This window comes from Ochotona princeps, chromosome 20, assembly GCF_030435755.1.
Source record: "Ochotona princeps isolate mOchPri1 chromosome 20, mOchPri1.hap1, whole genome shotgun sequence".
Lineage (NCBI taxonomy): Eukaryota > Metazoa > Chordata > Mammalia > Lagomorpha > Ochotonidae > Ochotona > Ochotona princeps.
In genome coordinates this window covers 5,076,061-5,092,703 of record NC_080851.1, presented here as the reverse complement: position 1 = coordinate 5,092,703, position 16,643 = coordinate 5,076,061, and the positions used below count along the sequence as shown (strand labels likewise).

At 41.0% G+C, this 16,643-nt stretch overlaps 1 protein-coding gene across 1 annotated transcript in view; it reads left to right on the top strand.

Annotated features, from left to right (window-relative positions):
- SEMA3D (semaphorin 3D) overlaps nt 1-16,643 on the top strand; it is a 155,161-nt gene that overhangs the window by 111,735 nt on the left and 26,783 nt on the right. Inside the window, exons 9-11 of the mRNA XM_004582271.2 lie at nt 9,566-9,680; nt 10,776-10,845; nt 13,795-13,939. Coding sequence (XP_004582328.2) covers nt 9,566-9,680; nt 10,776-10,845; nt 13,795-13,939 — 330 coding nt within the window. The remainder of the gene's footprint in view (nt 1-9,565; nt 9,681-10,775; nt 10,846-13,794; nt 13,940-16,643) is intronic.

Below are 16,643 nucleotides of genomic sequence, written 5' to 3'. Positions count from 1 at the left end.
TACAGTCCACTCGATGCAAACTCATCTACCACAAAGTAATGCTTTCAGGTTAGTATAAATATACTAAAACCTCATGTTAGAAGTGGGGAGGATATATTAAGGAAAAATTTAGTCGTGCCATTTATAAATATTTATATTAAAGGTATAATCTTGACTTTATGGATTAGCCATACAATATTTTATTTAAATTGTGAATAAACTTGTATGTTAGAAAGGCTGAGAAAATTGTTGGATATGAGTGTTCCCACCACAGTGAAATCCAGGCCACACAGCAAGATTTTGTAATGCTATTGTTCTTAGTTAAAAAGCTAACAAATTGTGAGATTGAATAAGGATGCATGATGAATGAATTTACTTTAAAAAGAGGTTCTTTACTCAGCAATGTATCTCCACACTCAATCATTCTGTTCACTGAGCACCGTCTTCAAGATTTTTCACTATGTCCTGATTTCTTAAGTGTTTGAAATTCCTCAAAATGTTTTTTTTTCTATCCTAACTTGCATTTAATAATATAGGATTAATTAGCAGCAAAATGTGAGCATATCTGAATAATAATTCAGTAAAAATAATTAAAATGACTCAAACCCTTAAGATTTGTTATTGTGTCCTGTCAACGGAGCAAGTTTAATCATACATTTAAAAATCCTCATTGTCTTTATTTATTATTTTTATAAAAATAGATTCTTGTAGTATCACTTGAAAGTGTATTTCTTTGGTATGTTTTAATCCCCCTCTCCTCTTGAGATGTCAACGCAATATCATTTTTCTACTTTTGGCAAATAAAAACATAATGAATGTCTATTCTGTGAAACAAACCTCATAGCTATATGCAGAGTTCCAAAGACAGATGAGCTCAGAGGAGAATTAGCATTCAATTCTGTCTGCTTTCCTGAGTTTTCAGTGTTTTCATGCCAATGGGACTCCTTTATACTATTTATTCTATCTTATTGCCACAGAACATATTCAGAAATTCTAGGCATTGCTTTTGCTGTTATTATCATTTAATTATTTCTATTTTTAACTGAATATTTGACACAATGGAAAACTGATGATGGTTTAAGGCCTTTCTACCTCTCTAACTAGTAATCGAAGGAGGAAATATTACTGACCCTTAAAACTTGTTTACAACTCACCAGAGATGTTGGTTTTAGACTGAGTTGGAGTATAGTGGTTGTCAGGACAGAATCTGGGTAGTAGGCACATATCATACAGAACAACTGAAAGGTGAGGGTAATTTTTAAAATTTTTTCTGTATCATCCATTCATTGTTTTATCTTTTTAGCATTTCAGAACATCAAGAAAATATGCAATAATTATCACGAAAAATACACAGCAATTCTTGGTGGAACCAATAACCAATTCCCCTTTATCCCATAGTACAGGGAAGATGAACGGTTCCTTTCCAGATAACTTTCTTCACAGCACTCATTTCTGTGAAGTTGTTGAAGACCCTGTGGTAGAAATGAAGCCTGGGAATGGTGAACATTTGGAGAAGTTCATATTCATTATGCCGGAAGAACCTGTGCATGAATGAGTGCTGAAGCGAGGGCGTGGAAGCCACAGTAGGTAAAGGAAGCCCAGCATTGCAGGCCACACGGAGATAGGACAGCAGCATGTTGTAGCCGGAATCCAGGGAGTGTGGCCTTTGAGATTAGATCGCTGTATCTGGTGGTAGGAGATCCTGATTCCATATTAATGAGTATGAACTCTCCGCGGAAGGCAGTGGAGAGTTATGAAATGTTTTAGGTAGAATAGTGGCAAGCTAGCTAGCTATATTGAGCAACCATTTGAAGAATGTATCCGAATTGAGAAATACTTGAAAGTAAACAGATATAAAGAGGCAGGGGTAAGTTCTAAAGATATTTCAGATAGGATGTTTCTAACTGACCCTTAATTTATCTTTTATGCATAGAATCTGTGTGTAAACTTCTACAAGGTCCTTAATTACCACTCTTGACATATTTGCATTATAGGCTCATGCTGTCCAATCAAACTGCAGTGAGAGCCGTGTTCTGAATGTGCACACCCCAGTGGAGTGGCCACGGGACTGTTGGTGTGGTGACAGGAATAGCCTGACAGAGTAACTGAATTTCTAATGTAAACATTTTGATCAGGGGATGTGGCTGGAAAGAGACAGTGTGAAGAGGCTGTGGGGCCAGGCCCGTGAGTGCCCAGATGCAGGAGTCATTGTCTCCCTCAGGGTGTTTCTACCATCTGGCATAGCCCATCTGCTGTGGCATTGCTGCTCGCTAGTGCCAGCACTTGGCAGTCCAACTGCTTCCTCAGTCTTCTTTAGTTTTCGGTGATTTCTGAAGTCTTGGTCAAACTCTGAGGATCTTGATTGTGCGCCACACCCAGCGTGTTGACTCGCCGCCTGGTGTAGGTGACCTTCAGGAACGCTGCTCTCAGGGGTGATGCATTTCACAGACCTTTGTTCGGAGGGACTAAACATTGACCGGATGGCCGAGGCAAGCAGCGCGAAGTAAACCCTCTGAAAAGATTGATGTCTGTTTACTTTGCAAGTTGGTACTTTCAGATGCCAGAATTTATGCCCATGTGATGTTTATTGCTGTGTGTGTGTGTGTGTACATGTATGCGAGGGCTTCATGCCCTTCAAGGCATAGCATATAGGGCAAACCCCAGTGGCCGGAGGCTTCCCCCACAGGCTGCTCTCCAAGTTGCTTTTGGATTCTGTTCATTGTCCAGCATTGTGTGCATGCCGCGCACCTCCAGATTCCAGCTGTAAGCTCCACCATTCTGTTACACAGCTTTTCCTTTGGTCCCTGCCAGGAATTCAATTTGGATGGCTTTTTCACATAGCTTGCCTGAGGGTCTCATTAATAGCTTTTTGCTTCGATTCCATATGTATCGTCTATTTTGATATATGGCTCTATTTGGACAATTACTACCTTTGAAGATGTGTGTTTTTAATCCAGTGACACTTTCCGTATTTGTTGATCTCTGCCGAGCCGTGGTTTGTGGGCTTCCTTTCCGTGTGTCAGTTACAGGCTCAGTGAAAGATTTAATGCCCAGGACTTACGGATGTGATCTGGCTTGGCTTCCATCTGTTGTTCTGTCTGAAAAATTCCTAGGAAGGGGTCTACACTGTTTGCCGCAGGTTTTGGTTTTAATTTAATGAGTACCGCCTCTCCCTGAGAAAGGCCCATCAGCCTGCCTGAATTTACCTAATTTAATCTGTTAATATTAACAACGAAGTTTTAGTCCATCATGGATCAACCAGCTTCTGCCTAAGCATCCTTATGAGTTTTTGAAGCAGCCAAAAGAGGTGTTCTCTATTTCTGCGTGCCGTTCTCCAATCACAAATCATGAAAAGTCATCTCTAGTGATTTTTTTCCATAGTTTTTTTTTTGCCTTGAGAGCCTCTGAGGAATTTGTCTCTTAAAACCTCCTGATTCAATGCCTGCCATAAATTTTCCCCTCTTCTTTGTCTTCAGTGTTTGGGTCTGTATATTTTTGTTTCCTCTATTCTAATCTTGAGGTATCCCAGGATTATTAGTGGGGAGTAAAAGCCTTCCTTCTTGGCTGCCGACCTGTCTGGAATTTATTTTGGATTCGTATGTGGCAGGAAAGGTGTGAAAACCTTTGAAAACAGTGAAGAATCGGTGCTAACAGATCTTATTCTCTTATTAAGAGAAAAAATACCTATGAGGTTCTCTTTATGGAAGCAAGTTTAAGGCCTGATTGTCAATGAAAGAAGGGAACAGGTATTTGCTTCTACAGGGTGAATGGCCCCATGTGCTGCGTGGTTGTTCCTGGAGTTGTTTCTACCATTTGAACTGACTTGACAGCCAGACAGTTGTTTAATAGAAGCCTTAACTCGTAGCCACCCTCTTCTTGATTAAGATGATTTTCTGTCTCAAGTTTTGGTGGTCAGCTTGATTTTCCTGCTTGGCTTAGTGGCATGGCTTCCCTAACACCCCTTTGTTCATTGTAATAATGTGTTTGAATATCTCTTCATCTCCTCTCAAAGAGACTCTTCGTTTCTAAGTTTCCCCTTTTCTTTCTAGGACATCATGATTGTAGTGGCAGGATTTTAAATATCCCATTCGGACTTCAGGTTTTCCTGCTAGGTACTCACAGAGCTCCATGCAGACCATCTGTCCTAAGTCTCCAAAACCCTGCGCTCTGTCCTCAGTTCAGCGCAGCCCGAGGTAGCAGAGAGACGCGCCTTGGAGAATTGTTATCATTAGGGTGGTTGTTGTGATCGTGTTTTCCACTATTCCAAGTTAAAAAAAAAGAAGGTTCTCAAGAGGTTTGTTGACAAGTCTCAAAATACAGCTTTGGTTATGAATGACAAGTCAGAAGATTATGAATATGAAGTATGTGAGTGGATATTAAATAAAAAACGTAGATGTAGTGATGTGTGTTACCTTATATGCAAGTTTATACTATGGACTAATAGGAAGCCTGTGTGTTTGACTCAATAGGCTAGTTTTAGTTTCATTGATTTGCAGGATGATAGAGTGGATAGCATTAGGCAGGCAAATACACACACCAAAAAATACTGATGGTTTTCAAAGTTTTTGAAAGGATTTTTTTTTCTCTTGTTTTTCACAAAGACACGTAAGAAGACTGGCAAAAGAAGGTGTTCTAAGAATCTTATTCCAAGAAATGGAGAAATCATAACCCTTAACTGTATTATCATACCTTACTTTGTTTTATGGTTCTTAAGATTTTTATTCTTGTGTCTTGATTTCAAAGCCTGGTGTCAGTCAGCCCGGTCGTTAACGTGATTACAACTCTGACCGGACATAGATTTGCATAGAGTATGACCTGTTTTCAGTTGCTGTGTAGATTTCATGGATTCATAAAATCTTTAGAAGTCAAGAGTGTGGGAGCTGCATGCCAATCATTATGTTTGCCTGGAGCTTCTGTTTCCAATATAAAGGTGAAAATGACAACATTTACAAAGTGATGAGAGATCTTCAAACAGCATGGCATATACAGATCAAGTCCTGTTTACCAGAGGGACGCAGAGGAGTGACCCAGAGGTCAGAAGAAATACTCAATAAAAGGTCGCATGTGTGACAGTCTCTGGCTACCATACATGTCCATCTAAGGTTTAGAAATGCTTGGGTTTGCTGGGACAGAAAAAGGAAAATGAATTGCCTTCAGCTCGCATCGTGACTCATCTGCCTTTTAGCAGATACTTTGATTCGAAAATCATAGTGATTGATAGTGTCATCCGTTACAAAGCCAAATGATTCAAAGGTCATGTATTATAATAAATTGTGTTTTGTTTCTGATCCTTTTTTTTCTTTTTTTCATTTGTGAGTCACTGTTGGAAATTAAGTGATGCAATTGAGCCATGTTCTGAAAAGCTACAGAGAAGAATGAAGCAGGCATGCGCGTGCTTACCACCCAGCTTGAAGGCACATGAGCTGGCCTGTTTATGCTTTAATGTCTTTGTTGCTTTCGTCTGCATCTTTGTGAAGAAGATGTCAGGACTTTAGGCAACCTGACCACAAAGAGCCGGTGATAAATAGAGTGTAGAGGCCAGAAGTGACTGGGGGCTGGAGAGCTGCTGAGCCTGACATCTCCATAATAAATCTATTGTGCCCGCGAGGGAGCTGTGTTCTTCAGAACTTCAGGAAAAATAAGCAAGGAGGTGACAATTTAGTACAAAAGTGATTACCTCTCTTTGCAGCCCTCTTCTGGGCTGAAAGTGCTTGGGGTGGGGGTGGTGGGAATTGTGTAGATTTGCAAACAAATCCAGGGCTGAGAGCTAGCTGGTCAACACTCAGCCCAAACCACACTTCCCTCCAGGAGAAATGCAACTCCTGCTGAAGTGAACTTTGCCACCCCGGGTCATGCTCCTGGATGTCGCTGAGAGTTACTATCCAGTCATTAAATGCTTATGCTCCATTCCTGAGAGCTATTAGCCAGAAACTATACTGGTTTCCCTGCTGACAGCAGGTGGCTTTCATCTTTGACCTGGGTTTTTTGGTGTGTTTGTTTTTATCTTTTTTATTCCTTGAGGGGCTGGAGAAGGCTGCTGGAAGGATTGGCAGCAGCATTTAAAGACTGCAGTGCTCAATGGCTTGCAGTGTTCACTGGTTGCATCTTTTAGAATGCAGACACAGTGTTATTTTTTTCATAGCCAACACATCTGAGGCTAGAAGAGTAGTAAGAGTTTCCTCATGGTTACCCTGACTTATAGGCGATGATGCCAGTAGAATGGGGAAGAAATGTTTGAAATGGAGCATTTATGATGTTTAAAGAATGTTTGAAAGAATATGGCTGTTCCTTTCTAAGATACTGCCCTCCTGTACACTTTGTAAAGGGAATTCATAGATACTTGTTATTTAGTAAAATAATTTGAACACCTCCTCTGTGATGGGGCAAAGCAAACTGGTGATTATGTTGTGTGCTTGGTTGCTGATAAATGTATGAAGTCAATACTCAGATTATACAAATCTAGGCAAAGAAAAGAAATAAATACCATCAGTGTATCATAATAACACATTAAAATAAACATGTTTTACTGGAGCTTGCTTGGTACAACTTATGATCTGCTAAAAAATGAAGTCTAGTATGTTACTCCCAAAAGATATAAACCAAGGATCCCAGAAAAATGAGGAAGTAATTTATCTTGCATTTTACTTCATTTAAAATTCTCTTACATTTTCTCACTGGAATCCTTTTCTGCATGAACACAGAATTCATTATTATATTAGGAAGAAAGCCAGTATTTCCTTCCATTTAGACTAAGATCTAGATTGCTATTTATAAAATGATATGAGGACATTAGCATTAAAAATAAGTCATATCTAGATAAGTCTGCCAGCATATCTACAGACGTTTGAAATCATCCAACATCTAGCTGAAATATTGTTTTTATTGTGAAGCTAGAACACTCAGATACTGGAAGTACCAGATACAACATCGGCAGTTGCAAAGATGTTTGCTGTCTGAAGGTCTTTATGTAGAATATATTCTGCATATTCTTAAAAGGATGTGGATGATTTCACGTCTTTGTTAATGATGAGAGCTGTTGTTAATTCTCCATTGTGTGCTTAATAATATACAGACACATTGGTTTAGTTTTATAGTCTTGCTTGATCTCACTCCAGTTTATTTTTATAACATTTTATGCTGCTATTTTAATTGACCCCAGTCTTCATCTAACCAAGTTTGCCCTGGTTCTCCGTACATGTTCTGGATTGTTCTGGACATGCCCTGGTTCTCCGTACACGTTCTGGATTGTTCTGGACATGCCCTGGTTCTCCGTACATGTTCTGGATTGTTCTGGACATGCCCTGGTTCTCTGTACATGTTCTGGATTGTTCTGGACATGCCCTGGTTCTCCGTACATGTTCTGGATTGTTCTGGACACGCCCTGGTTCTCCGTACATGTTCTGGATTGCTCCACTCATGGCTCTGCTGATCTCTGTGAAGTCTGACCCTCCTCACCCCTGTATTGAGTAGCGTACATTGGGTCTTCCAAGAAGTCTGACCTTGTTTTCCCTCCAGAAATTTCAGAGGAGACTTGGCTGTTTATAGCTTTTTCATTGAAAAAAAAAGGGAAAAAAACACTTATTATTATTATTATTATTATTATTTAGCTAATTTTGCCTTGTGCTTCTAGCTGTCCCTTAACTTGAATGGGGATTTACACGGCACCTGACAGGCAGGGTGTTAGCAACAGATCTAGCCTGGGTACCGGGTGAAGGGAATGCATTTTCTGGTGAGAATTAGAGACTGAGAAAAGCCAACTGGAGGCCACTGTGTTTTTGTTATCAACATGTGCTAGCAGTCTAATCAGTATCAGTGACAGAAAACTGGAAAAGTCTGTTGCTGGTCTAAACCATCAGCGGAGATCACTGTTACGTTTTTGTTATGCATAAAGATATGTACTAAATTTGTAATGTTTAGTGTAATGTATAAGTACATTAAATAAGAGCACATAAGTACATTAAATAAGAGCACATAAGCATATATGCACATATAAACATATGGAACAAACTCAGCCAAATTATCAAATTTTTTGATAATTTGGAAAAATGTGAAGTAGGAAACTATGATAAAAATTTTGCATTATGCTAATTTGTACAAATGCAGATTTTTTAGCTCTTATGTGAAATATTTTTTAATAGTTCTGCCTTTGTTTCTAAATTATTTTTTGTGTCATTTGATATACCCTGAAAGTACACAGCAAGAGAACACTAAACATTACTTTCACAGAACTATTCCTGCAAATTATTCTGTGTTTGGTGGCGGAGAATATGAAGGACCTGAAGAGCAGATTCCCGGGGTGTCCTGGGCTGCGGGGCATGCGGGGCATGCCTGGCGTGCGGGGCTGCAGGGCTGCAGGGCTGCGGGGCGTCGGGGCTGCAGGGCTGCAGGGCTGCGGGGCGTGCGGGGCGTCGAGTGGAAGGAGGCAGTGATCCCTGTGCGCCGTGGTCCCTGCGCTCTTCCTTATTGGCATCGACTGGAAGGACTCGTGTGAATTCTCTTCTGGGGAGGCATTTAGATCCTTTTGCTGTAGTGTAATTTCAGAGGTAAAAGAAACACGGTGAAGACATTTCCTGGATATTCAGATGTGAGACTTGCCAGCCAAATTTTCATTCACTTTACATAGTAAAAAATCCAAGGAGAAGCAGATTCAAGGCAAAATGTCTGAAGATTTTTTTGAAAGTTGAAATTAAGTGACAGCAGTGCTGGTTCAGCTAACTAAATCACGAAGTCCTATAGATTTAGTGTTCACGGGGATCCATGACTTTTAAAATAAGAATTGGATCTTTTATGCTGAATTAACATAATCTTGTTTATTCTGTTTTAATTGATTAAATGTGTGGTTTGGTAAATGCCTAAGGAAAACTTTTAATGAAATGTTTCTGCATGAAGATAAAGCATGGAGAACACCATGGAGTAATATTTTTAGAGATTTTTGTACTTGAGTGTTTATATTGTGTTGATGTTTTATTTGTAATGTGCTGATTTGGAAAATAATTACTTAGGTCTTTCTAGACATATTCTAATATTTTTGTTAGACAAAAAGAATGCAAGTCAATGTGCATTATATACATATGTACAGAATGTACATACATTGGCATGTGCATACATGTATATTCCCTTACGTTACAGGACAGTGCCGGCCATTCAGTTTATTCAGATTACCCAGTACTATGTTAAGCACTTTACGCAAATGTTTCCATTTAATGATTACGATAACTTTTCAAGGCAATAATCATATTTAATTGATGAGAAAATAGAGACTTGGAGAACTGAGTAGTATATTGTAGGTCATGGAACAAAATATTTGTACAAATAGGACTTGATTCCAAGGCCTCTTGTTCCTCCAACCTTGTACACGCAGTCTCATTCCGAGGGGGAAAGGGCTGGTGTGCTGTAATTCAAGCCTAAGAAGAGTGCTTGAGGCTCAAGGTAGGAGCTGCTTTTCAGCGATTCCAATATTCAAGGGCTAAATAAGGATCCAGGCTCTGTGTCTTTGTGAGCTGTGTTGGACTGAGACCTGTCACAGTTACCCATTTTAATGGGTGACAGATGCATGTTCATAAATCCTGTTCCCCCCATTTTTCAGAACGACGTAGGAGGACAACGCAGCCTGATTAACAAGTGGACGACTTTCCTGAAGGCCAGACTGGTTTGCTCCATTCCTGGAAGCGATGGTGCCGATACACACTTCGACGAACTGCGTAAGTCACAAGTTCCTTTTTCTTGGAAAAGCTTTACTGCTTTAAGCATTTTAGTAGATGTGCTGTGGCCTAGTAGATAGCGCAGGTGGAGATCTTGCCAAATTTGTACTGTCAGAACACCAAGAGATGCTGTCGGCTTGGCCCACACGATCAAGGATCCTCTTCCCTCCGTCAGCATCCTGTACATTTGTCAAGGAAGCAGGCTACAGTAAGTCCCAAGGGAAGCGCTCGGGGCGTGAAGTGCACACTTCGCACACCTCTTACTTGCTAGGAACTAGCCCACACAGGTGGAAGTCAGATTCCTTAGAGCACGCCGCCCTCTAGTGGGCATCAGGGGGAAATTGGAGGAACTTGGCTCCTGGGTCATGGCACTGCAGGCTTTTTTTTTTTTTCACATAGTCATTCCTCCAAGAGAAGGTGCTGGGTGGACTTTTTGGTTTTGGTGGTTTGTAAAATCAGCATCATTTGCGCTTGTGTTCTCAGCATTGCTTCCATGTTTACCGTGCAGCATTTTAACTTTTGTCAGCGTTTTGTTTTCTAGTCCTAATGTATTCATTTATTGTTTATGCATGAATTCTGGTACTTTATACTCACACATTCACATTATAAGTAATTTTAAAATTTTCAAATTTATTCTCAATATTGTGCTACTTGTGTACTTGCCTATTCTCATATTGTTACCAAAGAGACAGTTGACGCAATTTTACAAGGCGTGTTTCACGCAAGCGAATTTCAGTTTCCCACGATTTGGGGGCCTGTTGTATATGAAATCAGATAATCCTAACTGTGGGGGTTGTTAGTTATACCATCCCATACGTGTGTGATTGGCGTGAACCCCTAAGAAGGTACATGCCCAGCTCACTGTCTCAACAGAAACAGACAAAAACTATAAAAGTCAACAAACTAAACTAAAAAAAAAACAAAAAACAAAAAACTTGCTTATTTCTAATTTATTAAGGCACAACATAATAACTGTACTACCTTACATGTGTATGCTGTTTGGAGTTTCACAAATATTGTATTGTTTGAAAAGGAGCATAGCATATACTAGCAGAGAATAAAACAATAGTGAGTGAGTCTCTTTCTCATTTACAGAAGATATTTATTTACTCCCAACAAGAGATGAAAGGAATCCTGTCGTCTATGGAGTCTTTACCACAAGCAGGTGTGTCACAGCATGCTGTTGGTCCTGTGAGGGGATTTAATGCACATTCTTGTGAGCCAGTGCGGTCATTTTTTTTCCCTGGTCATGCAGTACAATGTCATATGCACTTTCCGTCTTGCGTATTTGTTTCTCAGATATCCTTGAGCGTGAGCATAAGACAGTGTGTTCTTTTTGTGCTGCTGTGGCACCCGGCCAGTGGTTGCCACAATTTGCTAACCAGTCCTCTGAAGGTGAGCTTGTTGGTGGCGTTCAAATCTTCACCGCTACGCACAGCATTGCAGGGCTTACCCTGTGCGATGCCATTGCGCAGGTCAGCTCCTGCCGAAGGCCTTCAGGAAGTTCACCCGGAGTGTGGATTATGAAACACCTCTGTGGAAGTTTCAGATATTCTTAATTGCATTCTTCTCTAGCTGTGAGATAAATTCTCAAGGTAAAACTGCTAGGTCCAAAAGGCATATGTTGTAATCTACTATTCTGTTTTGCATAATATGCCACCATCTACATGTTATTAAGACAATGATTTTCTTGAAATATGTATATATATATATATATATATATATATATATACATACATACACATCTGTATATACCAAGTTTTCCTTTTTACAAAGATTTATTCATTTATTGGAAAGGCAACATTAAGAGCTGGGATGGGGAGAGAGAGAGAATGAGATTGTTGGATCCATCTCCTGTCTGTTGATTTATTTTTCCAGTGGATGTGGTGGCTAGGATGGGCTAGGCTGACGCCTGAAACTCCAGGCTGCTACAATGATTGACAGGGGTTCCAGCACTGAGCTGTATTCTGCCGCTTTGCCAGGCACGTTGACAGGGAGCTATATCAGAAGTGGAGCAGCTGGGACACAAACCAGCACCCATGTGGGATGTTGTGCGGCAAGCAGTAGCTTGATGCACTGTGCCCCAGCCGTGTCCCAGCGGCCTACATCTGACTGTGTTTAAAGCACTTGTTGGCTCCTGTTCTACGTCATGGCCACCATTCTTAGAAATATATATGTATTTTCCCCACAACTCTGCTCTCAGTCTTTATATTGGCTTTGGCATCAGAGGAATTGGAGATATTGGTACTTGTTTTGAAGAAACGATTTTGCTGCCTACTTTTGAATTAATTCTGAACTGCTTGGTGGACAAATTACATTTTGGTTTCCTTTCTGTGACAGGATCCTTATTTAGTTCACAGTACCTTCTGTGTGAATTGAAGTGCAATTTTGGTTTGGAATATACCAGAAAATAAAACATTCTTTTGTTATTTGTAAGATCTGGGCTGTGAATAGTCAGGAGAGCGAGAGCTGTCCAAAGCTGCTGGTTTGGACACGGTTGCCCTGGTAACTTGTGTGTGAGCTTCAGCAGGTGCAGGAGGAGCAGGGGCCTGCACTTCCTCCGGTGTGTGGAGTGGCTCCGTCCTCATCTTCCCTTTCCATCCACGAGCTGCCTTTGAAGTCCCTCTGTGTTCTGCACACAAGAGACAGATCAGAGTTCCTTTCCCGAGTTGTTGCCCACCCAGGCTGTGAAGTTACAAGTCTACTCTTTGTTCTTAGAGCACATTATTGTTTTCTGTTTAATGCAGCCCTGAAGTCTGAGGTCATGTCGGAATGCATGCCTTGTCTTTTATCCAATGGGAAGCCCTAATGAAGTGCATGATGGCGATGTCATTAAGCATCATACATTATTACTTCCAGCTCTTGCAGGCAGACTGTGTGCTTTTTATGGCAACGCCGTCTCCCTTCTAGCAGCTGGTTTTTGCCCAGCCGTGTGCCCTCCCAGTGTTACGCATCCGTAGCAGGCCAGGGATATTAAGCATGGAGTCTGGCATACAGGAGGATCCTTAGGTCATTTCTAAAAGTGAGAAGTAGGACGCTTAAGTCAGACGGCAATCGTGTGAGAGATCAGGAGCGCTGGGAGTTTGCGACTGTTTTTAATTTTCAGAAATAAGAAAAGAAGCATCTGAGACGTCCTAACAATGAGCTTGCAAAGATTTGTGACGTTGCTACAGCTTTGAAACATTTCCTTGATGCTTTGTAGTTATTAAGGATCTGACAAGTACAGAGATACATAAAATTCACAAAGGGACACAGAAATACTTCAGCATCTTCATATTTTCATAAAAGGCGTTATATAAATATTGTTAATTTTTTTAAAAGGCAGAGTTACAGAGAAAGGCATGCAGAGAGAGAGAAAGAAGGAGGCACACACACACACATACACACACACAGATGGGTGAATGCTCTATCCACAGATCCCGTCCCCAAAAGACCACCATCAACAGAGTTGGGCCAGGCCAGATCCAGGAGCCTGGAACTCCCATGTGGGCGCAGGTTCCCAAGCTCTTGAGCTGTCTTGGAATTTCCCCAGGCAGATTAGGAGAAAGCAGGATCAAAGTGGAGCATCTGGGGCTGGGACCGGTGCTCCTAAGGGGTGCAGCACCACACGTGGTGGCTTAATGTGCAATGCCACGATGCTGACCCTGGAAATTAATGTTTTCTTAAACAATTGGTGTTTATATTATTTACTCACCTTAAGAATGCATGTCAACTGGATGTTTATTTACCCGATTCCTCTTTAAAAGTGGGTAATTTGTTTTGAAAGTTCTTTACACAGCATTTTGCTATAATATCTTCAAATACAATTGAAAAGCATATGCGGGCAGATGACTTTCTCCCTGCGGAGTTTCTGTTTACCAAGCAGGTGGCAGGTGAGATCTGACCTCTCCTAGGGCTTCCGGGAAACGCTGTGCTGGATGCCCTCTGTGCACTTGCTCAAGTGGCTGTAACGACCAGGAGGACTGTGCTCACTCAGCCTTCTGGGGCTTGGCTATGGTCTCTCTGAGGACACAGGCACGTCTTGTCTGCTCTACCTCGCAGTCGGAGTGGGTTGAGTTGTTTATTCTTAGACCTCCTGGTTACCGAGTGACGGAGCCACGTTGCTTTCTTTCAGTTCTGTCTTCAAAGGCTCTGCTGTATGTGTGTACAGCATGGCTGACATCAGGGCAGTGTTCAATGGCCCGTATGCTCACAAGGAGAGTGCGGACCACCGCTGGGTGCAGTATGATGGAAGGATTCCTTATCCCCGACCAGGCACAGTAAGTATCCAGCCGAGCCATCGAATTATTTGTCTAAGATCATGTTTGATTGCTAATTATTGTAATAGTCTATTCAGTTCCCCACAACAACTGTTATTCATTTGTAGGGATTTTTTTTTTTCATTTGAAACTATCATTTTTCTTTTCTGTAAGAATTTTAAGTACCATGGAAAACATTGAGCTACTCTGTAAGGTGTAGAGCCCGTTGCCACTGTGGAGCTGCCCACGAGTGGCTCTGCAGAGAGTCGGCCATTCTGCCTTTTGCTGTGAATGGAACTGCAGTGGTTAACAAGGGTTTGTCTGAATTGTTTGTTTCTTGTTAGGCACTTATCTTGACTTCCTTGCTACCAGAATAATGTGCATTTCTCAGAGGTGGAGGTGTTTTAGAGAGCCCTGAATCACATTTCAAATGATGTAAGTCTCATTTAATACACACTTGCAACGGGTGATACATGCGTTTTAGACTCTGTTCATTGGTTTACCAAGGAGAGCAACTAAATTTTCTAATGCTACATATGCATTTTAAATAGCAGTCTTTTTCATTTTGTTTGCTATCATTAAAACTATTTAAATTATTTACATTATTCAAAATTGGTTAGTTGACTTATTGATAAAATGTTGACTTAACTCCTCTTGGTTTTGGCAGAACGCTGAACTTCCTTTAAACAATCAAACCTAAATCCCTGGCTTAGCTTGATGTCACTACTCTGCAGTGTCCATGAGACTGGGACTTGAATGCCCAAGGATGCATATAAACACTTCGTTTTCCTCCAAGTGATTCTTTCAGCCTCTGCTGTCCTCATAGAAGGTCTAAATAAAGCATGTTTTCTGGAGGTCGCTTATCACCAGCCTGATCTTGGTGATAGAAAGTTCCAAGTGTAATGACGCACATAAGAATCCACTGTAATGACAGGTGCAAGTGGAGGCAGCACAGCAAACTGAATGGGTCTGAAAGGACCAGGCTGCCAGGAAACCCAGAAGCCTAGGGAGACTTACCAAGGCAGAAAATTCTTAGTAATTTTGATACTGGGTTTTTGGCTCCCTGATGTCTTTAATAAAATTATAGCATGCTATTTTATTCGATGTTACATAGAACTTTTTAAGATTTACACATAAATGTAAAACTATTAGTGTTTACTTAAGAGTGACTTCCAGTTTTTAAACCATCCACTTATCAAAATGATCAGATGGAAGTATTTATTTTTGAGGTGTGGGCATTTATGAAAGATATTTACTATAATTAAATAATTTTACTGTAGATTTTGACAATTTCTAATTGTACAATTTGTATTCATTTTAATATTCCATTTCTCCCAAATAATGGTTGTGCCTACTATCAGATATTTTAGCCTTTTTTTAAATAAAAGTATTTGACAAGTGGGGAGAGAGACAGAGACTCCCATCTCTGCAAGGGTTCAAAGTCGGGTCAGGCAGAGCCGAATATTGAAGCTGGGCACCCCGGTGTGGGACTGGGTGTCTTGACTGGTGTCTTAACAGCTACAACAACGGGACTTTATGAAACCAAAAATATTTCTCTGAAGGTCAGAATCATCTATTAACCAGTTAGCTATCTGTTAGCCTACTGCAAAAAGTATTAAGTAGTGCTTCCATTACTGATGAATGTGAGATGTGACATATTCCTTTCAAATCTTTGAACGAGAAACCCATCATGTGTCATTCCTCATGCAGGGTTTTTTCTCCAGAGAAAAATCAAGGATAAAGACCAAACCATTTACTGCATTGCGGTACCTGTTGTCCGGCTTTTCTACTCTGAGATAAAACATTACAGACCTGGAGTGTGGGCCCTGAGAAACCCAACGGGCCTTGTTTCTTTCCCACCAAATTATTAAACTTTTTAATGCCAAACACGACATTGAGAAATCACCAAGTCCCACATCCACAGGAAAGCTCATCTCAACTGTTATTCTCCTGTGGGCTAGCTCTGGATCTGGGCATACTCACTTGTTCTAGAAAGATCTTTTTCACTTTACCATAGCAGAACATCACTGAGGCTTTCTGAATCTTTGTAATTTTGAAGAGCAAAAGCAACTCAGGGAGGGACTGGATCATAGCGTAGTGATACACAAAGATAAACTGCTTGCATAGCTGGCTTGATTAGAGGGCTGCTGACACTCCAGCCTCCTCTTGGCTTCGGTTCACAACAGCAGGCATTGGAGGTACACATGGAACCCCCAAGTCAAAGCTGTCTGGAACCTGTTTTATCCTTCTGTTGTCCTGAAGCTGCCTGGCTGATGCATTGACATAATCCTACAGAAAGGCTCTCCATAGCGAGATCATGGGCTCCGAGCGTTATATCTTCATTGACCTCAGGAAGATCTGGAGTTGTCAGGAGTCGGATGGTCAACCAGGCCCTTCCCAGTAAGGGTTTGCTTTTTGATATGGTAGAAAAAAACAAGTTTTAAGGCTATCTTTCATGTGTAGATTTCAGCAAATTCAAGAACAATATGTACTTCATGCTGAGTCTTCACACCCTCTTCTTGAAATCTCCACAGTACAAGACTAAGACAGTCTGGCTTACCAAAGAATGATTTGGAGGTGGATGGAACAGGTAGTCCTGGTAGCATCTCATGCTACCCTCACCCTCGCCTGTGAGCCTGAGTGCATGGTCAATGCCATGCTGTCACTGTTGGGATCTGTCCCGTCTTTCCAAGTGATGTGAAAGGCACAGCAGACTTTGGGGGGA